The sequence below is a fragment of the Semicossyphus pulcher genome, unplaced genomic scaffold (genome assembly GCF_022749685.1).
Source record: "Semicossyphus pulcher isolate SPU_LCO1_2020_fin unplaced genomic scaffold, fSemPul1.0.p SCAF_2, whole genome shotgun sequence".
NCBI classification, from domain to species: domain Eukaryota; kingdom Metazoa; phylum Chordata; class Actinopteri; order Labriformes; family Labridae; genus Semicossyphus; species Semicossyphus pulcher.
The window spans coordinates 8463105-8487812 of NW_027211693.1; the positions used below are offsets into that span (position 1 = coordinate 8463105).

General features: G+C 41.3%; 1 protein-coding gene across 8 annotated transcripts in view; it reads left to right on the top strand.

Moving 5' to 3' along the window:
* LOC138597790 (LIM and calponin homology domains-containing protein 1-like) overlaps positions 1–24708 on the top strand; it is an 86697-nt gene that overhangs the window by 50655 nt on the left and 11334 nt on the right. For 5 of the 8 annotated variants that reach the window (XM_069669303.1, XM_069669307.1, XM_069669306.1 and 2 more), the window contains 10 exons: positions 1935–2045; positions 4088–4286; positions 12714–12972; positions 17223–17552; positions 18879–18914; positions 20958–21084; positions 21452–21609; positions 21718–22195; positions 23573–23878; positions 24473–24578. In XM_069669303.1, the coding sequence (XP_069525404.1) occupies positions 1935–2045; positions 4088–4286; positions 12714–12972; positions 17223–17552; positions 18879–18914; positions 20958–21084; positions 21452–21609; positions 21718–22195; positions 23573–23878; positions 24473–24578 (2110 nt within the window). The remainder of the gene's footprint in view (positions 1–1934; positions 2046–4087; positions 4287–12713; positions 12973–17222; positions 17553–18878; positions 18915–20957; positions 21085–21451; positions 21610–21717; positions 22196–23572; positions 23879–24472; positions 24579–24708) is intronic. The other 3 variants (XM_069669305.1, XM_069669304.1, XM_069669309.1) reach the window with 3 other exon arrangements.

Sequence of the window (24708 nt, forward strand, 5' to 3'; positions counted from 1 at the left end):
TAAAGGAGCAGAGAGGAAAAGTGCTTGCATTGTGCACTTTTACCCTCCGTCTTAAAAACAATGAGCTGGTAAAATATTATTTCTGTACATTTTACCTGTGAAAAAAGACTAGTTGAAGGTTGTATGTGTTGGCCTGCATTGCCACATGTACACCTTGCACGTAAGCCTGATTGAACTGCACAATTTCTCCTCTGAAATTACAATACCCTGATGTTTGTGGTCATGATTGTTTTGGAACAGACCACTCAGGCTTCAAACAAATGGTTTCTATGTACCTTGATTGACATGCTTTGTCTTCACACTCTGATGGACAGTGTGTCTGGATCCAAAGTATCATTATAAAGACGTATGACTGCTGTCAGGGACCAGATCACTGTCTGACCTTTGTTGCTATTGTGTTACACAACTGTAACCAGTTCTCTTTCTGTTAGTGCTATGGCAAATGGTGGTCACACCAGATACTGACTGGTTTTCTGACCCCCCCGGACCCCCTCAATACACTAAAACTGCACATTTTAGAGTGGCCTATTATTGCGGCCAGCCTAAGGTACACCTGTGCAATAATCATGCTGTCTAATCAGCATCTTGATATGCCACACCTGTGAGGTGGATGGATTATCTTGGCAAAGGAGAAGTGCTCACTAACACAGATTTAGACAAATTTGTGAACAATATTTGAGAGAAATAGGCCTTTTGTGTACATAGAAAAAGTCTTAGATCTTTGAGTTCAGCTCATGAAAAATGGAAGCAAAAACAAAAGTGTTGCATTTATATTTTTGTTCAGTGTATGTTGGAAAAAACTAAGATGCATCCAAGAAAAGAGTCTTATGATCCAGATTAAAAAAGAAACTAAGCCTTCAGAGGTAGGACTTTAATTTAAAAAAAGAGGCGATTACTGGCAAGGACAAACAGGGATAAATAATTCTGTAGTTGAAAGAAGGAATAATAAGTCATGAGCAAGTGTTCCCCACTGTCAGTTTAAGTTGGATAGCCTTATTATCTTTTATAATTCACACACTGATAAACAATTGCATCACCATATGGGTTACTTCACTACTTAAATTTAAGCCTGTTAATAAGGTATAATAAAAGGCAATGTAATGACTAGCAAATGAAACCAAACTCTTACGGGGAATCTACAATGGGAATGTATTTGAAGCATATTTTTGACACGTGTGCTGGGACAGAATCGCTCCAATGTTACTCAATGCTGCAATCTCCACCAGCCGCGTAAGCTGCATGGGAGGCGGGCTTAATACGCAATAAATGTTCTGCTGTTCCGTTTGTTTTACGTGTCAAGTCTATTTTTTCCCGCTGCTGTGCAGTGAAGCATAGAAAGCCATTGACTGCTATGTAAATACATACCCACAACCATGGAATCCATGTTAAACGATGTGATCTCTTCATTTTGGCCAATCTCAATCTTCAATCTCAGTTTCCTACTGAAGTTATTGCTAGATGCTAGATGAGCAGGCAAGATTTATTTGAAAGAGCAATGTACATGTATATGTATATTTCCTCAACATCTGGGTATACCAATCCTATTATTCATTCTCATTTGACTTCTACATCCTACATAAATCCAGAATTTCCCCCCAGGGATAAATAAAGTATTTCTGATTCTGAAATACAAAATCTGTGCACAAGTAAAAAATAAGTCTCCAAGTCAGTAGACTTCTTCTACTGCTTCCGGCAGACTGCACACTTTTTGGCGTCACTGCCACCCCGTTTATGGCCAGGAATCGCAACTACCATTGGCTAACATTGAGACTCATCTTTGCTGTAGGCACAGCTGGTGTAGATGGCAAAATAGATGCTGCTGTGACGCTTACGTGTTGCGCACGTTCGTCTGACGCAACAGTGTCGGTGTAGATGCACAGTTATCGTCTCTTGTTATTATAATGTCTGACTGACTGTATTTTTGTCTTCTTTAGGTTTTAATCACCATCTACTGGTTGGGTCGTGCTGCCAACGGCTGTACCTCCTACAACGGGCCCACGCTGGACCTAAAAGAGTTTGAGGGTCTTCTGTCACAGATGCGAAAGGTTTGCTAACTCATGTAAAGTAGTTTCCAGGGTGCTAAAAATATCATGAAAATCTTAATCTTGAGTACAGGAACAATGCAGTCGGTACTTGCTCTTGCAAATCTCCTAGCAACCACAGCTGCTGGAGGACGAAGTGGAGAGGAGAGGAGAGAAAACATGTCAGATCCAATAAGCAGAAAATCACAGACTTTATCTCTGCAAGGATCAAATGTAATAACAAACCACTTACAAGCACATTATCCTGAATCATTCATTCAAGGGTAAACTGAATAGGTATCTAGTTAAATATACACCCACCACCCAGAAATAATGACCTCTGTTGAGTCAAGCATTTCGACCTGTTCCCACCCCAGAGTGAAAAGTTAGCACTAGCAAACCCCCGGGACACACATAAACACTCAAACACACTGTCTATGTCAACCACTCATAACCATGATGTCATCCCCATGCGATTTATTCCACAATGTGACGTCCCTTTGCTGTTAAATAAATCTGAGAAATCACTGCCAATTCAGCAGAATTACTTTACCAGATGTTCACACGTTGCAGGCGACCAAAACAAAGCAGCGTTACTATGAAACAAAAGGACATTAAAAATCACATCAGATATGAAATCATGGAAAGCACATCAGGTGCAGCAGTCTTTCAAAATTAAATTGGCACTTGTCTGCTCACTTCTAATGTGTATACTGTAAAATGGGAGCTAGAGCTTAAAGATGATGATTGAAACGATAGAAGCAGGTGAATGTTTGGCTCAGTTGCAGTTTTATCTGCTCGTCTATTGTTAGTAGTTTAGTAAAAGTGCCTCAGTTTAAAGGGGAGTTCGGTCGAAATAGGAAAACAATATACCACCTCACTTAGCACTGGTGATATCTTAACATCTTGGCTTTATACTGCCAGGTTTTGAGGTATCCACCTCGCCAGATAAAGCCAAAACACTTTTTGTGTAACTTGAGTTAACAATATGGTTTTAGATTAAGCCTACAAGAAAAATGTGGTTAAAGTTGGGACAATCTCGGATCCTGTCGGCTATAGTCTGACAACGATGTAGTCTCTGGGGACAACGGTGAACTTGCCAGGCGTGCAGCCAGCAGTTAGCGAAAAACGACTTCCAGTCGAGACTTCCTTTTCTGTGTGCTGCGTTGTTTACGCTGAACGGCTTTTGTGACACAGCGTCAGGGAATTCATCTCTAGTTGAATTTTAGGTCTCAAACAGATTGTAAGTTGTTGCATGCAGATGTCTGTTTATAGAGATTAATAAGAAGCTAAATCCTCTCAGATAGCCGCTGATGGGAGCCGGGATGTCATTACGGCTCATTACGTTCCGCCTGCTTTTGCTCTGATACGTGATTGGTCAACATTACTCGGACTACATGTGTACTACAAACGGAAACCAGAACACTTGCCAGCCTCTAAATCCACGTCACTGCCTAAATGGAGATTAAAGTTGGGATAATATTCAGTGTTAAAATTAATGTTTGAAATAATCGTTTATCATTTTAAAGGTAAAAGTTTAAAAATCTGACCTTGGGTTTTAAAGCAAAGCATCCACCTATCTGACCAATGCACCTTTAGTGTGCAATGTCACTGCTTTGCTGAAGAAAGTTAAATGTAACACATAAGTTCTCTGGCAGTACAGCCTGGATAAAAACATAGAGTTTCAGAGGTCTGGAAGTTGCATAACAGATGGTCCAGGGGTCAGGAACAGGAAGTCTTTTGGTAGACAGGAAAGGCCTTTCTCCACCCTCCATTAGCTACATAGGCATGTTGCAACTGTAGACAGACAAAGGGAGAGGTCACTGAGGTGAAGATAGAGTTATTGAGTTTTTATAGGATTTACAGTGAGTTTGTATGTGAAAGGACATGAACAAATTCCTATGCTGTTTGCCAGCTTAAACTTTAAAATCTCTTCAGTTTTCAGAGGAAAGTAGGACACACAGGTTTCCACAGAGTAAACTAAATGTTATGTATCTTTACAGTTGTTTGCATGCATTTTAAGCTAATTTGTGCATTTGATATAACCTGTGTTTCTAAATATTCAGGAGGCGGAGGAGGCAGAGAGCCCTAAACGTAGCATCCGGGACAGTGGCTACATCGACTGCTGGGACTCTGAGCGCAGCGACTCTCTCTCCCCGCCACGGCACGGCCGCGAGGACTCGTTCGACAGTCTGGACTCCTTCGGCTCACGATCACGACAGACCCCGTCACCGGACGTCCTGGTCCCCCGCGGCAGCAGTGATGGTAGGAAATACTTTACTTTTTACACTATTAATTTCAATTTCAATTTAGAATCACGCTTTAAAAAAAAAGGTTGCAGGATGAATGTGTTTATAAGCCATTGTGCCATTTTATCCACGGCTGTACTGCAAGCTTTGAAAGGGGAGTTATTCAATGTTGGCTGTTTTTGTGCGAGTCAATTGTGGCGTATAGATACAGTATATAGATAAATGAGGTGCATTGTCCTTCTGGTGCTACTATAGTAGAGCAAGTTGTTCTCCTCTCTGTGTTTTTGCAGGACAACGCCCAGTGTTTGTCAAAAGCTATTTAAAAGAATAAAGTGAATGATCTCAGTGCAATGCCTGTTTTGAAGTCAAGTTATGGCCATTGTTTCATTTCAACTAAAGCTTTATGTCTTGTGAAAGGGCAGGAATTTAGTACAGACAATTTTAGAATGTAGACACAGTGTTCATATGTTAGTGAGGTAGTTAGTGTTTATGTCAGTGTGTATGTCTGTTGAGATAAATATGTTAAAATTAGGAATCTAGTATAATTTATTCAAGAAAGGGTTAAATGCACAGGAGTCTTCGTATTCCTCTCTGTAAATCTGCTTACATACTCCCTTTGTGTGTCTGAGATCAGTTCTCATATCACCCAAATCTGAGATCAATCTACAATGTTAAAAAACATGCACAAGCCAAGCTACAATAACAAACACTGGCACATCTGTTATTGTTTTAAACACATTTAGTTATGTAATGTTAACAGAGGCTCCTCCAACATGACCTCCAAGGACAGTTGTGTGAAAGTGATGTAAAACATAAGACATCCGATTTACTTGTCCTCATGGAAACCCTTACAAATTCAGATATATTTGATTAAACTAAAATGCTACAAGTAAAAGGTTAGCTTCCACTTAAATGTTATTTGCTTTTGACATCAGATTCCTTTCAGCTCTTTAATAGAAATACAGTTTAGAAGCTTAGAGCTGTTGTTTTAAAGCTGTGAGGCACTGAACCCCTGCTTGGTCTGTGGTAGCTCTGTTTAAGAGACTATAGTAGTTGTGATTGATTGATTCCTTTTTTCCCTAAAACATTTCTTGTTGCAGTAACTCTGTTTTACTCTTACAATAACTTCTGTAAGAGTAAAGCCTGCTTTTGTTTTGGTTCATATATTCATGAATAGTCCACACAGAGCCTTTGTGCTTGTCCAATCTTGCAGTCTCATGGTTATTGTGACACCTTTCAGTGAGGATTTCCAGCTCTGTCATTGAATTCCACACAAAAGTGGCTCTGTGCTGAGTGTTTGAGCCTGTTGTCCTGAGATACACATGTTTGATGACTCTCATAAAGTGTGGAATGAGATGAGTGACAGCGAGAAAGAGGAAGATATGAACCATGCTGTTATAGTGAGACAAAGAAGAGAGAGATGTGTGTTGTATGAACGGTGGCTTTCAGTGGTTTCTGATCTGACACTTGACTGATGTTTCACAGATACTCTCAGGCAGCTTTCTGTTGAAGAACAAATGACACAATTCTATATAATGATACTTCCTCATCTTAAAATAAAAAGCCTGCCTGACACCTAGACTTACTCATCTCATGAAGTGTAAGAAACATAAAACGTTAAAATATCTATCTACAAAATGTGCAGTTTATCATTATCCCCCCCTGACTAGGACTGTCACGGTAACCGCACGACTGCAATACCGCGGTTATGTGAGGCCAGCCGCGGGGTGGACCCAATGACCATCTTCACCGCTCTTTTTTTTCATATAGACCCAGTGAGGTTGCGAGGTACACGTCCCTGCATCTCTGACACATTAAAATCTAAAGGGATGCAGTAAACTGACTATCCATGCGTCCCATGGGAGCACCTCATCTTTCCCATACAGAAAGATGCAGAGCAGCCTCCCGACATGCTTGTTTAGCCGCTACGACAACAACTAGCCCGTCACCACAGATTTCTTTTCAGCAATTAAGGATACGAACTTAGTAGTGGTTAATAATGTTTCCTCTGCTCTTCTATGATGTGTTCACTCATGTCGAGGATGTTTTACCGTCTCGGGGATGTGCTGTAGTTAATAAACAAAACATACTCCGGCAGCAGGCTGGGGCGGCGGTTAACAGCCGAACTGCAAGTGTTTCACCGCGGTTTGAAAAATGTACTACGGCCATAGCCCTACCCCTGACAACTATTGCTGTCCACACAGCTATAATGGTGGATAGAACAATTAAAAGATCACAGGTACTAAAGCTAACAGAAGAGACGAGACATAAAGCTCTGTCTGCATACATGAGTATTAGTGTATAATACAGTTTTAATTAGATAACCATATATAAGGAGTATAATGCATCCAACTCGGTAGCATTAAAAAATGTACATAAAGTTAAGCTTACCAGAATGAACAAACTTCAAACAGCTGTGATCTTGTTTTATGCTTCTTGCTGAAGTCAAAAAATGAAGTCAAAAATAGAATTTGGCTTCATATATGCACTTTATTATGCCAAGCCGACCATATGCTGTCAATGAAAGCTGTTGATTGGCACACTTTATTTGAATTTGTTCCTTTTTAAACGTTAATGACAGCCTATAAAAGGTTACAGCAGTCGTCAAAAATCTTTATGAACGCTTCATCTCTGAACTGCTTGTGGGAAAACCGAGCAAGACCAGGCATCCTGTCAGACTGTGTTTTGTTTTGAGGAAAGTGCAGAGGAAGCTGCTGTCTCCAAAGCCTAAGCTGCTGTCAGCAGCATTCACATTGACTTGTGAAAACCCTTGTTGCATGTCTGCTCTCAGAAATAAATCCAACAGAAAGATCACTGTTAGAAAATAAGTAATGACCATTTTATCCCCCAGATAGAAAAAAAACAACTTAAGTTCTATATCTTTGGCAAACTTAAGATTTCAATGTCCAAAACAGGGCACATTAAAAAGTCACATTTATGACTGACAATCTAAAATCATGTAAGAAGTCCATCACAGCACTGAGATACATTTTCCTCTCAGTACTCAATAGAATTAGAATAAAGCTTTCGCAAGACATTTTTAAAACCCTCTAGCTTTTACTAGAAAAGAATTACCACAATCAATCTGTTCTCCAACACTCAACCCACAGCTGATTAGTCACATCATCGGGCGTCTTTAATGCCAGTATACACACTCAAAGTAACATGCTGTGTAATATAGGAGAAATTAACAACATTTCTAACTGATTAAAAAAAAAAGAGAATAGGGTTAAGAAAAAACGAATTTTCACAAACATCAATGATTAACTGCATAACAACCAATGACTGTAGATGAACGTCACGTCCCCATCTGTTTTCATTGTACGAAATTGATGCCACAATAGCCCCCGTGACCGGCTCTGTCATCTTGCGTTGGTGACGTCATTTGCAGCCAGAGTTGCGGTGTAGAGATCGGCGGGTGGACCTGCCGTAGCCACTGCCGCTAACCAAAACACGCACATGAATTGGCTTAAAAAAAACAGCAAGGATCCCGCACATCGGCGTATTTAACAGCTTCTTTGTGTTGGTCTGAAGCAGATATGAACTTCAATGCCTGTAGTGATTGTTTTATTTACGTCTCCTCTCACTGTTCCTCCTCTACTCTGCTAATCCGGAAAAATGTATTTGACATGTATTTGATTTTATAATTTGACTCATGTCCCATCTGTTAACATGGAGGAGGCGGGCTTTATGACCTATACTGTCAGCAGGGGGCGCTCAAAATGTTTTGGCTTCACTTTCAGGGAGCTGTCATGTCGTCCATTTTTTTAATACAGTCTCTGGTAACAACATCATCCAAAAATGGGAATCTCTTTTAGTTTTTATTCCTATTTCTGTGTTTCAGTTTTGCATAATTAATAGTTTAGTAATAATGGCCAAGATCTACATACAACTCCAGTATCGTGGTATCTTTTTTGTGGAATGACTCTTTTCCACTGCATGATACTGCTTGGCTTGACTCGATTTTCATGCATATTGATGCATTTTGTTTACTACTGCAGATATAACCACCACAGTGAGGGCCGGATTCTTACATGTCATAGTAACGCTTTATGAAACTGCTGTGATGTTATCACCAACACAACACAAACAACTGAATCTTGTTTGCACCTCGTCAGCTGACCACAAAGTAGTTTTGATGGCTGCCATTGATTAAAATCTTGGTTAAGTGATGAAATAGTTGCAGTCGCTTTAGTAGTTTTATAGCTTTTTAAAGTGGCAGGTTTGTGCAGGATGTCCAATTAACATTCTTGGGATCGTTTTCACTGACTAATCATTGGGCTTAACTCCACTGTTTAGGATCAACTAAGTTTGCCTGAAACTTCAACCCATGTGATACCAAAAAAGGAAACGGGTACTTCCCTCAAGTCAAAACCAAACAATATGTCTCTGAGTGAGTTGAGTTGTGCAGTACCCTGTGGTGGAAATAAGGCATAATAATATTCATAAGCCCTTGCCTATATTGTGGGTGTCATACTATCACTGTTCAGATCAGACCCAGGAGGCACATACTAGAGAAGTGAGACAGAAGAACAATGCAGTTCTCACCCAATCATCGGGAGCTTTGAGTACGCTCAGAACAAGAGCATCTATTATCAACATGCACACCAGCTCCCCTCAGCCAGGTTTTCCCTGCCCTGACCTTTAGACAAAGCCCTTCCTCTATTCAGCTCAGTAAACTGACTTCACCCTGACAGTAATTAGGGGACAGGGAGAAGAGTTTAATTCAATCTCTGAAAGATTAGATAATGGCTGTGTTCTTTTGTTTAGGCAGAGTTTGGTAGATGGATAAAGTGTTGATAAATGAGACCCTGAGCCTGCCCGCCTCCACACCCGCTTTTACTTAAAAGTCTTTCTGATGTTTTTCAGAGTGTTTTTAATAATGATTGCCCTGATCGGCATACAAGTTTTCTAAAATATCAAACTATTTCTAATACCACTGCTCTTACATCACATGCCTTTTTGCTCAGGTCCAAATCCCTGCTCAGATCTGACATGTTTAGATCTTTTTTTTGTCATGGGCCATGATTCAAATCCAACATAAACAAGGCTTCTGTTGGCTTTACTTTTAGTTTAATTGCTTTGTTGTCCTCTGTGTTCTATTGCTTCTATTATTTGCAACAAAATGATGATGTATCTGTTTACAAAGCATGTGGTTTATCGCATTTTATAATATCTGGTATCGATTCTGGAGGTAAAATCTGAATCCTCTCAAATCCCTTATTAAATCTAATAAGCTTAAGCTTTCAACATTTCCAATTAAATTGTTGGTAACTAAAAGCAGATATCTCTATTTTTCCTTAGGCGGAAAGAAAAGAAAGAAAACAGTTTTTTGTTTTGCTGTAATTAACGTTTCCTGTAGCTGCTTCTGGAAATACCCTCTTAGTTTAAACTTTATCTTCAGAAGCTACTGGCTACAGATTCCGGAGATGCTGATTCAGCAATACTTAGTTGATAAGCTTAACTCTCACTTTAATCTCCATTTACAGATTCTACAAAAAAATGTAGAATCTGTAGGCAGTGACATGGATTTTAGGGATCGCAAGTGTTCTGGTTTCCATTTGAGCTACGCTTGTAGTCCGAGTAATATTGACGACTCTCGTATCAGCAGGCTGCAGTGTATGCAGGAAAAACAGTCCGTGTAGAGAGCAAACACAGGCGAAACATAATCCGCTGAAATGACATCCCGGCTCCCATCGGCGGCTATCTGACGACAATTTACCTCGTTATAAAAAGACACCTGCATGCTAATAGCTAACAATCCGTTCTAGAGCTAAAGTTCTGCTTGAGATACATTCACTTGACGCTGTGTCACAAAAGCCGTTCAGCATTCAGATTTCCTGACTTCCTCGAATGCATTAACAATGAGCGATCTGACTTCTGTTCAACAAACAAGCATTTTAAAAGCTTTTCTTCTCCTCTTTAAGACAGACGCCATCATGATGTTGAAATTTCGGCAAACTTAAGACCCTTTAATTACAGTACATCACAAGAAAAATTGGTTATTTTTCCGTAGACAATGCAGCACGCGGGAAAGGAAGTCTTTTTGCTAACCGCTGGTTACACACCCGACATGTTCATCATTGCCCCCAGTGGCTATATCGTCGTCAGTATAGCCGACGGGATCCCAGATTACTCTCACTTTAACATTTACCAGACAGCAGCCAAAAGCTACAGCTGTTGCTGAATCAGCAACAATAAAAATTGATAACCATACTAGACAGTGTCATCATTTATTTCTCTTTAATGCTATTCGAAACATCAAGTGTATCACTATCAATCCTCATTGGTACATCGGAACTGGACCCCATGGATTTAACATTTCTCTTACTATTACTGTATCTTGATGATTTCTGATGTAAATAGGTTTGTATGAAGCTCTGGTACAGTATGGCACTGACCCGTGATAAACGTTCCCTCAAGCTTCAGTGTTTCCATATGTGCAGAGAGAGTGCATCACCCCAAAGAGACATATGTTGTTCCTTAAGGATGGGTGGATAGACTCGGATGGTACAGTCACTCATGTTTCCAATTGATGGGTTAAGAGCTGGAATATAACCATTCATTGTTGGGAAGTGCAGATACCTCAAGGCCTCTTTTGGACCTTGATCTGTCAATCTTTGAGGCCACATGAAAACGAAGAAGTCTATTGATAGAAAGGAGAGTTTCACAAGTTCAGAATATGATGTTTGTTTCCACTGAGCGCTGTGGCTACATCCACATGTGTCTGTTTAGAGCTAAGAGAAGATTTTACGCTTTGGATCTGGTTGAAATTGTGGGTTTATACTTGGAAAATATATACATTGAGTCATCAGATTTAGCGCACATGCATCCAAAGGGAGGGGAACTTCAGTAGCACATGTGCTGAACATCTTGGAGAGGAATTTTGAGAGACCTTGAGCAAAGCAAGACTGCAGGTATCCATTACCTCCTGTTTCCAAATGTTGGGATTTACATTAACAATAAAAACAGCTTAATGAAAGTGGAAATTACTGGTAAGCTGACAGTTAATCAGTCACCGTTATACTCAATTCCCTCTCCTTAGGATTGCACAATAACATCTTGCAGAGGAATTTAAGACGCCAAGCAGGGAAAGTCCTTGAGCGATGCACTTCTGCAAGGCCAGGTGTTGCCACTGACATTAAAGAGCTAACAATGTGTTTCAAACGTGATAACAGACACAGGGGCATCCTAAGTGAATTCTTCCGAACTGTAGGTTAGAATTTAGTCAGCACAAAATGCACAATACAAATTTAGAGATGATTTATGTTACTTGCTTTGTTTCATAAAAACAGCCCATCAACCTGCTCGGGGGTTGATTTATGTTCAGCAGCTGGAATGCACTGCATATAAAACACTGTAACAGCACTTTTATGTTTTGCCAAAACAGTATGATGTAATGACTTAGAGAGAAATTCTGTAGATTTACAGGTTTTTCTTTTCCCCAGAATAGAAATGTAGGGTATCCCCAATGAAACTCAATCATTTGTTTCTGTGCTCGACCTATTTTTGGATTCACTGACTCTCTGTCTGACAATGACTTAGCAAGTAAGGTGACTCTTACTCTCACAGATACATAAAGGGGAATCGTGTTTAGAATATATTAATTTACTAAAGCTTAATAGAACACATCAGAGACTTTACCAAAAGTGCAGGAAAACTGAAGCCCTTATTACACTGCGGTTCCGCCACAGCGCCGTAACGAAGCTGTGCCCGTCATGCTGCCTTTGCCATTTTACATAGGACCAAGCAACACGGGCGTAATGGCGGCCAGTGTGTGTTTTTACATAGCGTTCCGGCATTGTGGAAGCAAAATGTGTGCGAGGTGTAAACAAACAGCACGTGCTTCAAATACACACACACGGCGCTGTTCAGCCCTGTCATCTCCGCTGTTTAGACAGACGCAGTTTCGCTTCTCACTACCTCCGAAGCCGGCTCGCAGGCGGAACAACTTCGCCCCACCACTCTGCCTCCGTGCGTTTTACATAGAAGACAAAACATAACAGAGGCGTAATAATCCCGCCTTGAACTGGCATAGTAAAAGGGGCTTGACAGCATTTAAAGTTAATGGAGTAAAAAATTACAAGTTATGTTGTTTTCCAGTAAGAAAGTTTTAGACCGTGTAGGCGGCAAAGTCCCTGCTGTATCTTAAATTTTCCTCCTCAATATTTTTTACGTGTATTGAATGAAGCTTTTAGTCAGTGACCTTCATCAGAGCATGTTTATTTAATAGAAGGAAGTGTATTGTTCTAATGAAAACACTTCAGCAGTTACTTACCATGACACCCTCTCTTGAATACATTTTCTAAAAATGGCTGTTTTCTTCTAAACAGCACACATTATAATTGTGCCATCAGTCTGTTCTCAAATGCATCTGTGAACCTGAACTTGCAAACAAATTAGCCCCAGAATGAATTCCTCGTCTCTTCTCCTCTGTCATCAGGCCGCGGCAGTGACTCAGAGTCCGACGGTCCCCCCCACAGGAAGATGCCAGATGTTCGTAAAGACGACATGTTGGCGCGGCGGACATCCATCAGCGAGCCGCGAACTGCCATGCCTTTCAACCAGTACCTGCCTAACAAGGCCAACCAGAGTGGATACGTACCCGCACCACTCCGCAAAAAGAGGAACGATAAGGAGGAGGGAGGTCGGAAGAGTTGGAGTACTGCAACTTCACCTGTAGGGGGAGAGAGACCGCTCAGGTGAGTTTGACTTTGAGAGTGATGTGAAGAAATAGAAGCACTGTGACGTAGAGGAAATGCTAGCATGTCATGTATGAAAGAAATGTCAATCATTATAGTGCATTTCTACAAGAAGCTGATCTTTTACCTGAAAAATTACCTAAAAATATGTTTTGTGAGGCTGAATTTATTTGATAGCTTGATAGCATTACTAAAAAACTACAAATGGTTAAAACATTTAAGATGATGGAATATTGCTGCTATAGTACAACATTCAACAGCAATTTATATTTGATATTTGAGTGGCGGTGCAGCTGTGTTTTTGTTTGAGATGATGGATTTGAAGCTAGACGGGACCAATATCGTGCTGAGCCATTCAGTGTTGTGAATGCTGCTTGTGACGGTCGAGTCAGAAGTGTGACAATCCGGTCATTTAAGGACAAGTTGTACAACTGTGACCCTGTTTAGCTTGAAAATATTGATCAAATCAATTAAGTAGACATGACTATAGTCATTGAGAAAAAATAATCATATGTTGCTCATTTACTGTTTCTCATACCCAACAACATCCTGTTGGGATGATTTAATTCTATCAAGCACTGTACATAAGGGGGTGGTTGATGGAGGCCAGATGTGTTTATTCATTGGCTCTGACTCTGTTAAAACAAAAGTGTGAAGTATTCTGCATTGAGATACAGTGAGGCAGATTAAAGTCAGGAGGCTTTATTGGCATGTAATGGTTAGGCATTTTCTGGGACCGCAGCAGGAGGTCGAATATATTGAATTAAAAGCAAAATATCTGCCCCTCATTAGTTTTGCCCAACTGGCTTTACATTTGGAAGTGCTGCAAATGTGTGTGTGTGTGTGTGTGTGTGTGTGTGTGTGTGTGTGTGTGTGTGTGTGTGTGTGTGTGTGTGTGTGTGTGTGTGTGTGTGTGTGTGTGTGTGTGTGTGTGTGTGTGTGTGTGTGTTGTGCCTCCATATATCACCCAGTGTGTGTTCCTAATCTGTCTTTCATTACCCTAATGTTAACTTCATCCATTGTGTCATGTGTTACATCAAAAGGCATGCATTGATTGAATTTGCATTATTGTTTTTTTTTTTCTCCATCTCCTTCCATTCATCTGTCCTGGTGTTTTCCTTCCTGCCTCCTTTTATCTCTCGTGTGTGTGTGTGAACCTCTACATTGTCTTATGACCATCATGTCATCCTCGTTTCGTTGTTCCTAATTTTGCTCCAATATGATTATGTCTCCCCTTCCTGTGCGTGGTGTACGAATGGTTGACATAACAGTCTAAATGTTGTCCCTAACTTAGACGCCCCACCTGGAGACTCCCCCATCCCTTCCCCCACTTCGCCCCTTAAACCCCAGACACAGATTCAGAAGGAGAACCAGACTAATAAGGACGAGGAGAAAGGGGAGTTACCTGTCTCCCTACCTTGCGTTGAGGTCCATGCCGCAGGCGTGAGGAGGAGCAGTGAGCCTCTGCCCTCTAGCCTCCCCCAGCCCCATGCAGAGCCCCCAGAGGAGACTCACCTGATGGTCACCTCAGATCAAAGGTTTTTTGCCTTGATTTATGTTTTTCTTTAAACCCCAAATCAGCAGCCAAATTCCCTCTTTTTTTGATTCATAGTTTCTCTAAATTAACCAATTATAGAAGTTTATTTTGTAAACAAAGATACTGTATATTATTTTTTACATGTTCTCCTGAAAGGGGACCATAACTGATTTAACAAAGTCTGTTTCCATGTGTATAAAAAGGTTGTATAAAGCCTTTTGTGGCTTCAGAGGAAGCTGTGAGGAATTACCTCATGTGCAGTCTTGGATACCATCGGCTATAGTCTGACGACGTGATAGCTTCTGGGGACATCGGTGAACATGCCGGGCGTGGAGCCAGCGGTTAGCGATAAGCGACTTCCAGTCAAGACTTCCTTTTCCGCGTGCTGCATTAATCATCATCAGATAGCCGCTGATGGGAGCCAGGATGTCATTACAGCATATTACGTTCTGCCTGCTTTTGCTCTCCACATGGACAGTTTTTCCTGCATACGCCACAGCCTGCTGATATGTGATTGGTCAACATTACTCAGACTACAAGTGTAGTTCAAACTGAAACCCCTAAAAAAAAAATCCCTAAAATCCACGTCTCTTCTACATTTCTATGTAGAATCTGTAAATAGAGATTACCTCTTGTGGTGTCACTCGAGGTTATGTTGGTTGTAGGTGAGGACTACAAGTTTCAGAGTGTGGAGTCTGAAAGAAGTGAGCTTACCTGACTTCTGTAGCGCACGACTTTTGTCTGCTCGAAGCTAGCTGATTGAGCCTTCATTAGCCCCTGCTAGCATAACACACCAAATGTCTGATTGAACTGTCAGTGGTTCTGTTGCATTGTGGGTAATGTCGGAGCCAGGTTTTGACAATGAAAAATATTGTGAGGAATAAAAATGTCCCTTGTTCAACTGAAATGTTGAACATTTGGAGACATATTTAAAGCAGGGCTTAATTTCCCTGTCATAAGAAAAAAAACACAAGAGACATCTAGCTATGCAGATCATTTTCAAATTTTGAGATATCTGACCCTGAGTCTCCTGCCAGCAATACCATACAGAGGAGGTGAATGGAATATTATTTGTGCCCTGCAAAACACTAAAGAATTACCCTCGAAAACCTCAGCAACAACATGTCTGTCCAAAAACAAGGTCCCAGTTATTTAGGGTAATCCCTACTCTTGTGAGCATCCAGTTTCATCAGGGCTGTTTCTTTGATAGAATGTAGTTGTAGTTTTCACAGCTGGTGTTTCCATCCATTGAGCCCTCCTTATTTTTGGCACTACCATTACCAGATCACTGTTTCTAATGCTGTTCTTATCCAGAGCAACATAACAGTGAGTCAGCAGGAGGTGTCCAGCTTAATGAAACTAAGCCTCACGTAGATCAGACCTAGAAGGCCAGCCAGGGGTCACAAATCTGGTGTCAGGTAAGAAGGTGAGGATTGTGAGCTGTCAAGAAGACCCAATACGGTTGTATATTTAACTGTGCAGACGTCCATTATCATGCATGACTACATTGTTGCTCTTCTGAAACATGTCAGTTCAGGCCTCTGTTGTTATTTCACAATCCAGCCCTATCCTGTGTGTTTTTTCCCAGTCCAGCAGAAGTCTCATTCACAGCCCGGTTGGAGAGTTATTAGAGACACACCCCCAGTTTCCAGCTTTTGGCACAGACATTATGGCATTGATTGGATTGTCAGCGGTTCAAGGGAGTGAAAAGAATCCTCAGTAGACATCTGACTTGTTTATATGTGCGTTCCAAGGGAAAGGGGATTTCAAGGATGTTTGTAAAAAGGCTTTGATAGGGGTGGTTTAGTAACAGCTTGCTTTTTCCAAAAGAAAACTAAGGCAGGAATTTGGGCTTTTTAGTGTAAGCAGGAGTTGATACTTTGAAAACAGTTGTATAACATCAACATAAAGATGTTTGATGATGCCTTTAAAAGTTCAGTGTGTTGTGATATTGTTGTTTCTATCAGTATATTTGGATGAAAGAAGGGATGAGCTGACATCCAGTATTGTGGTGTTGTACTTTCACTGTACTGTGTTACTTAGCTTGAGAAGATATTCCAAATTGCATGTAACATTTGGAAGGGTGGGTATTACTTGTTTGTGATACACCTGGTTGGCAAAACCATCCATCCAGAATCTATTTCTAAAACTTTAACAAGCATAAATCAAGAAATTACAATTGCATGCGATCTAATCCAATGATATGCCACTTGATGTTTCCCATAAAAGTCTAGGAACAAACCTGCACACACCTATAAATGCAAAGCCAAACAGAGAGCAGGTACACACAAGTGTTCTGTGTGTATCCACACGCAAACACACTCGTAGGGAACACGAACATGCGACCCACCCTCAGGATGTAAGGAAATGAGGCTTTCTTCCTTCCCTGCCCCTGAGCAGGCTGGGGCTGAAGCCTGGCCTTTTCACAGCCTCTCCCTCCCTGCCATGAAAACTGGGAATTTACATTCCAATAATAAGCCTTTCAGAAAGTAGCCATTCATCTCAGGATGACAACAACAGAGTGTCCAGTGACTGCAGTTTGTTTGTTTTTACATGCAGTCTGCTCTGTAGGGATTTGTGACCTTGCTATGTTATTTTCTTTGATTTATGTCTTTAAAAAAACTCAATTTTGGCTCCTTCAGAGGAAAGCTGTCTGCTGATATAGGATGATAATCAGGCAGCAGTGCGTTTTAGTTTGCTTTGCTTTCTGCAGTACTCCAGCTCGCTCATGCTCAGAGGAGCTCTTCCACCAAATGACGACTCTCCCAGCAAACGCGATGGCAGCTAACACCGCTATCACGTCCGGGAAACATCCACCTGTGAAGGGAGACATCGCTGCCCTATCAAGTGCAGATGTTGAGCAGCAAGCAACGACCTCTCCTAAAAACATCACCACCTCAAGCCCGTCCCACTTCCTTCCTGTGCCTGCTGCCATGGCAACGGCTACAACAGCAACAACTGATGCAGGACGACGAAAGGGGAGGGCGCTGAGTGAAAGTGACGACCCACAAGGATCTTGGGTGGACAGCGACCTTCCTGCAACGTGAGCAACGTCCAGCAACTACACCACATTTTGTGAAATGAACTACAGCCACATAATTCAACTTTAAAAATCAAGGGATATAATCATGTGGTGCTTTTGAGCACTCAATCTCAGCATGTCACCTTGACCTCAGGCTGTAGTGCTCCTATATGAATGACTTAACTACCTCATACTTGCATGACCTTTTTACATGAATGCAAGTTGTTCTCTTAAAATGCGTTTTTTGGTACGGTAAAGGTACAGAAACTCTGACAATGTGTATTTCTTCTCGTTCCTGTCTTTTTTCTGTTAAGAAATTTGGAGAAAAGAAAAAGTTGGAGAGTGTTGTCTTTCATTAACTTTGCATGACTCTGGTTGGCAACATTTCATCTATTCAGGAAACCGAATTAGGGGATGACTGCAGTGGGCACTAAATTGAATTTTATCCGATTTAAACTGAAATAATTTGGAAATTCTTGGATGCTTGCACATCTTCAAATTTGTAAATCAGTCCGGCTGTCATATTATTTATACTTTTATTAATTTAACATTGGCAGTTATGTAATATGCGAATACAATTCTGGCATTTGCTCTCGTGCTAGCCCCACTGTATCACAGGCATCTTCAAAAAACCATATGGCAATTTACTACTCTGTACCATATGGCAAATATCCATCTAAGACAACGATCTTTCTGATCTTGATTCAGTGAGGCTTTTCTTGTTGTCCTGTGGCAAGAAACCACAGGCCACACACTCTCTCTCACACCCCTCCAACATCACAGAGGAGGCTCCTTTAAAAAAAAGACTGTACGACCTCTGTGGTTTAGGTTAAACCTTCAACTGGTGGTCACAGACGGAAAGAGAGACACATCCTTCATGCTGCTGTACTGCTGTCTAATAAAAGATGCATGTGCTTTATTTGTTATTAAAGTGTCAGCTGCATTCTAGGACCATTGCCATATGCATCTGTTGAATGCTAGCAGTGTTTCTGGTTTGCAGTGATGCAGTAAACTTGACTTCTGTTCTGGCTGTGTTATGGATAAGACTGCCCCCTTGTGCTTGGTTTGAAGATCAGCCTTAAACTAAGAAACTGACAAATGCACCTGTGCACAGACAACAACCTCCAGGCATGCTTGTTTAAAGCATTACTAGCCAACCTTAGCTGTTACATGTTCTGCATTTAAACTCACAACTAACTCATAGTCAGCTGTGACCACAACACACCATGTTGCCCAATATTTAACAATTTCCCCATCACTGTTTTAATAGTGACATGAATGACATGTTCCTCTGTTGTGTATTCATTTGTGATTGTGCTCTCTCTCCATGCTCTCTGCCTTCTGTAGATTCAGCAGCACACATAGTGTGTCAGATGACCCACAGTAAGTTTTCCTTTTACCACTCACAGGCTCGGCTGTCTGCCTCAGCGCTGCTCAGCACTTCAAAGAAAAGCTTGCTCAAAAAGTCATTTAATCATTCATCTGGCTTTAGAATTGGATTTTTCTTTTCAACAAGCGGGGGAAATCTTCAAACGGCTAAAGTAATTTAAAAAACTTCATTTAAGCCATTGACAACAAACTATTCTGTGCAAGTTTTCAATGTCTTTCTGTTGACAATCTTGTAATGGTGGAAAAGAAAATTAAAAGAATGTAGAGTCTCCACAGATGTGTACTCTTGCTTGAGTATGATCATCTGAAATGGGCCCACATGTGATACTGAAATTATCTACTGAATGTCTTTAATTACAGCTTTGTATTATTATGTAAGCTCCCACATAAGGAAGAGTTGTATGAGATTAATTGTGTATAAAATAATTAATCCAAAATGTTCTTTGTAGAAACAGCAATATCTGCAGATTCCTTTTTTATTGAGTAGGGCTTAATGTCTGTGGATTCAGCAGATGTTTCCTTCTTCAAATGATAAATTAAATGACTTGGCAGGGTAGACATTTTTGACAGTTTGCTGTAAAAGTGTCAAACAATGTCCCTCATCCTTAAATTTTTAATATCATCTTAACATGTACCAAAAAATGTGATCAAAATGCTTTTTTGCTGGCATCCATCCATCCCTCTTAGATTTATTCAAAGTGCCTGCAATTTTGGCTGTAGAGAGAACTTACTCAACTGTACTTATTTAACATCACCTCAGTGCTTCTGTCAACTGCATGTTTCACATGACAACCCTTTAAACATCCCATCCCTTAGAAAACCTTAAAATACATCATCATGGTAATTGTCATTGGCTGCTAATGCAGAAAAATGCAGCTTTTATTGAAGCAGGTGAGAGGATTCATAAGCAGGTGATGACTAAAATGCATGTTTGGTTAAAAGTTCCTATTTAGCGTAGCAGGTTGTCTCCACAGAGTGCACTTTACCTGTCCCACTGGCTCCAACCTTCAAATACAATAACACATAAGTCATCCCTGAGGCTGCAAACTCTCTCCTGCTTTAAAATTATTTTAATATGTGTGTAACCTACACTATAAGGTTATTCTGCTCCTAACTATAAGGCTGCACTTCATTCTCTTGTCTGTTATTATGGAGGCTTTAACATTACTGACTGTATTAGACCAATGTAAACTTTGTGTAACAAGTATTTGAATGTATGAAGAACTTAACTGTTTGTTACTCCTGGGGCGCTGGTTTAGCTCAGTTGGTGGAGCAGGCGCCTCTGAAATGTACAGAGGCTACAGTCCTTGCACACTGATGGCAGTTTCTCTTCAGCTATCCTATAAATGAATGCAGAGGCCAAATACATAATCTGTTTGCTACTCCTCCCATGCACATATAGCTGATATTTTCCAAGGTCCCTAAGTGGCATCTGAACTGACACATGAATCTTTGATGCGTGTGATGCATTTCCTTAACAACAAATGTTGGAATGTGACATGAAACAATGTGAGATTATTTTAAAGAAAAAGGCAAATTGCTTACAGGGGAAATGCTCAATAACTTTGTTGGGGGGGGCAGAGGGTTGTTTTGGTTCTAGTTATGCCTAATGCGTGTTTTTCCATTCATGGGTCTTTGAAGGAAACATATTTTGTTGTATCTGTTTTGAGCAATTAGTTACAGTTTATTATATTTTCCTGTTCATCAATAATTGGTCCAGAATTGTTTTTTTGTTTTTCATGTGTGTGTTTTTTATACCACTTTGTGTGCCAAGATTTTGGGTGGGGCAACATGAATTCTTATTGTGTTTTTCACATGAACTGTAAAGCCACTGCTGAGTTTTGGACAAGTTTATGGGCACAGTGTTTCCACTGTTCCTCACGACTATGAAAAGAAAACATATGTACAAACAGACGGTATTTGCACTGCGATAAACCGGGGAAAATGTATCGACTCACTGAAAATAACTTTTCACTGACGTTTTATTGTTTTTCATGATGTTTCTTCTCTGTCTCTCTCTCCCTGCTCCCTCTCTAGGAGTGTGAGTATGATCGACATGCGTGGTGAGGAAGAGGCCATGTTGCAGCCCCACAGTCAGGTGCGTCATGAACTAATGCACAACCAGTACAACAAGTTGAAGGAAGAGGAGGATCACTGGCAGGACGTGAGTGTCACACACAGTTTGTCAGATTTTTTTAAACTGTTTTTCTTTTCTTTCTAGTATGATTAGATTTTTTAATTTTGGAGAGATTAGGATCCTTATTTTTTGTGTGTATCGTAACAGAATTATGATAATATACTGTATGTCGTCTCCTCTGCACAGTTTGTGTTTCCTTTCTGCATTGTGTCTGTTAATCGGGGATTTCAGTGCTTTGAGATCTAAGTGCAAACCTCAGTAACTTTTTGCTGTGCCCCAGTTTAAACATCTTAGTCAGGGCCACAGCAGTTCAAGTCACACCATGCTGCTGTGCCAAGCTCTTTTACCTTGTTTCACTTGGAACTGAAGCACTTCCAATATGTTTGCCTTTCAGGACCTGGCTCGATGGAAAAATCGGAGGAGGAGTATTTCCCAGGACCTGATCAAGAAGGAAGAGGAGAGGAAAATGATGGAACGGGTGATGTCAGGAGACACCTGTATTACTGAGAGGAGGAGAAGCATCAAGACATACAGAGAGATAGTGCAAGACAAGTATGTGAAACACACACAATCAGGATGTTTAAATTATATTGTATTCACATATTGTTATACGTGGCTGTTTTGATTCATCGCTCCTGCACATCCTTTCATCCTCCACAGGGAGCGACGTGAGGAGGAGCTGCGGGGTGCGTACCGGAGAGCTAGAACCCCAGAGGAGGCATCAGCCATTCTCCAACGTTACGCCCAGCGTTTCTCCATCAGCGAATCGGTGCTGGAACGCCTACAGCTGCCAAAGCTGCTGGACCGCAGCATATCAGCGGACCCCTCCTATCCCTGCTCGCCCTTCCCTCTCTCCCTCTCCCCCTCCCCAACAGCACCAGACCCCTTCGACATGGACCCAAATGGGCCCATGAAATATCTGCGTCAACAGTCCGCCCCGGCTCCCAAGTTCACGTCCACACTGGAGGCGCGAATCGAGGAGTTTCCCAAAGACTCGTCACACCAGCGGCCACAGATTCGCTCTCGCTCGTCTGAGCCGCCTTCTACCCGAGGCCTGTCGCCAAAACCGGTGCCTTTGCTGACACCCAAGCCTTACTTCCAGTCCCGACCCACAGCGGCTGAACAGTGGCCTAGCAAGGTAAGACTGCCTCTAAATCACCTGTTAGTATGTCATCATCAACAAAATGGTGGCAGTCCATAAGGGAAAAATATTCCCTCTACAGAAATATGCTAAAAACTGCAACATAAATTCAACCACTGTCAGGCTCGTCAGGTTTTAAGAATGTAACTGTAGCTGAGATTACCCAGTCAGTGAATAGGCCTACATGGAGTACCTACGCTACTACTGCATGCACGTCACAGGAAACCCTGTCCTTCAAAATAAAAGCGCAGCATAGACTTTTTGACTTTCCAAGCACACATCTGCAACCCACTTTTGGGTCACAACCCACCAGTTGAGAACCACTGCTCCAGACTACACCATCCTTCTTATTAAGGTTAAATGAAATAGTTAATATTTAGTTAGTGTTACCACAACAGTTCTTGAAGCTTGAGATCTTTACCAGTTTACATGTGGATACTTCCCAGTGTTGGCTGCCCTCCCCACAGGCTGGTGGGTAAATCCCCTCTGGCTCTCTTGGCAGACACATTAGCATGCCAGAGATCGGCCATGGTGATGAGCCGGCTGGTTTCTAGGAAAACACAAGACTTCCCCTACCAGAACAAGCATGTAATGTTTCAATTTAGCTCAAAGCACTCTCAACATGATCCATTTCCTTTTCTTCTGGAAAAATTGCCAAATGGGAATATTCAAAATGAGATCTTGTGTTTTGGTGTGGCGGGGAGGGAGGGGCAGGTTATTACCAGACCTAATGGAGCACAGCGCTTTTCTGGAATGTCTTGTCAGGAGTCTGAGCAGAGCCCGGCTTTGAATGGAGCCCTCTGTTCCCTACTGACTTAAGAAGTTGACGAGTAGGGTCCTCTCAATGTGAAGTGGGCTTCCAGCAGACAAAGAGCGCCCACACAGGCTGCGCTGAGAGGGATGAGAAGATGGAGGCGGAGGGGGTGCAGACTGAGAGCCTGCATTCACCCAACTCCACCACAGTGTCTTAAGTTACCGCTCACCAGGAGCTCCTCACACATACATTAGTGCCTCTTTGTCATAGAGGCCAGCATGGTGTTGTGAGCGGGATGAATAGCTAATAACGAACATAGATGAGAGGCGGATAATGACCACCAAATGAGGGCACTGGGTTTGTAGGCATGGGGTTTATCTTAATTTTCAGTTTATGTGTTTTATATTGAAAACAGCATATTCAGACAGATGCAAATGTGCTCATTTAGAATACCTAAATAATCCAGAATCCCACTGCATTTAAAAAAAACAAAAAAACAGCAATATCCTTTCTGATATATATATTCAACTACTCATATTGTAATTAATCAATACAAACACACAAGACAGGGCTGGGTACATTTATATATACAGTCTTAAACTCATCCTCCTTCAACTTAGGCGGATGGTTTACTCCGAGTCAACGGCGACATAGGAAGTGTTCCAACCTCGCCTGAGAGTCAAGGAAGGGAATCTCCTCCTCAATTCCAGGCGTCGCCTTCCAATACCAGCAACAGCACTGTGGATGCTCCCTCGTCAGCAGCCTCACCAACGCACAGTCCACCAGCCTCAACTGGGGCACCGTCAACACCAATGTCAACAGAGGCCACGGAGGCACCAGGTTGCAAAGAACCTGTTTCTAAGGAAATCCAGGAAGAGAAACCTGTCAAGCATTCGTCACCCAGCCGGCCCACCTCACTCCCATCGGTCAGGATTACAATCTTTGATAGTTAATAAAGATAAGGTGATAGGTGTGCATGAAAGATCATTCTTGCTACTTCTTTTAGCCGACAGCTCAAAGACTAGCATATGTGCTGCCCCACCCTTGTTAAGGTGTTTGTTTTGTTTAGTTTACTTACAGGTAAAGTCTTGTTGAGTCCATTTAGGGTATATTTAATCAATAAAAAAACAAATGGGTAATTGGTCAGTGTAGGTTGGTCCCGATAAGTTTTCCTCAGGGCACAGAATTTAAGTCTCGCAACACTTCAACAGAAAGTCCTGAATTAGATAGTGTGGAAGTGAAACACCCTGCTGTTTTATATACATGCATGTTTGAATGCCTAAAGCTATTTAATCTACATCACATTCCTTTCCTTATATGATTAGTAAAACATTAGATATTAGTTGAAAGAAACAACTTGTGTGTCATGTATGCACATATTTACCCAACACAAGATCTTTGCGTTAAGCTTTATATTTACCACCTACTAAGGCTTTTGGCATGTTTTTCTATATATTGGAATTGGACTCCTAAAGACTGAAATCTATTTTATATTTGGAAACCATCTGTGACACCTATAGGAGCTGCAGAAGCCAGAAGATAGCTTTGTGAAGCCTGGAAACCAGCCCGTAGCCGCTCCAGAGGAGGAGAAGTCTAAAGCTGCGGCTCAGACAACAACACCTGCAGGTCTGAACAGCATGTTGCTATACTGACCCCTTGTGGTCGCTTCTAGACTTGTGCCACTACAGGTCATTATTATGAGTATTTTAATTTGACCTGAAAGTTTGTTATTCATGTAATCTTAAGAGAAGTGTTG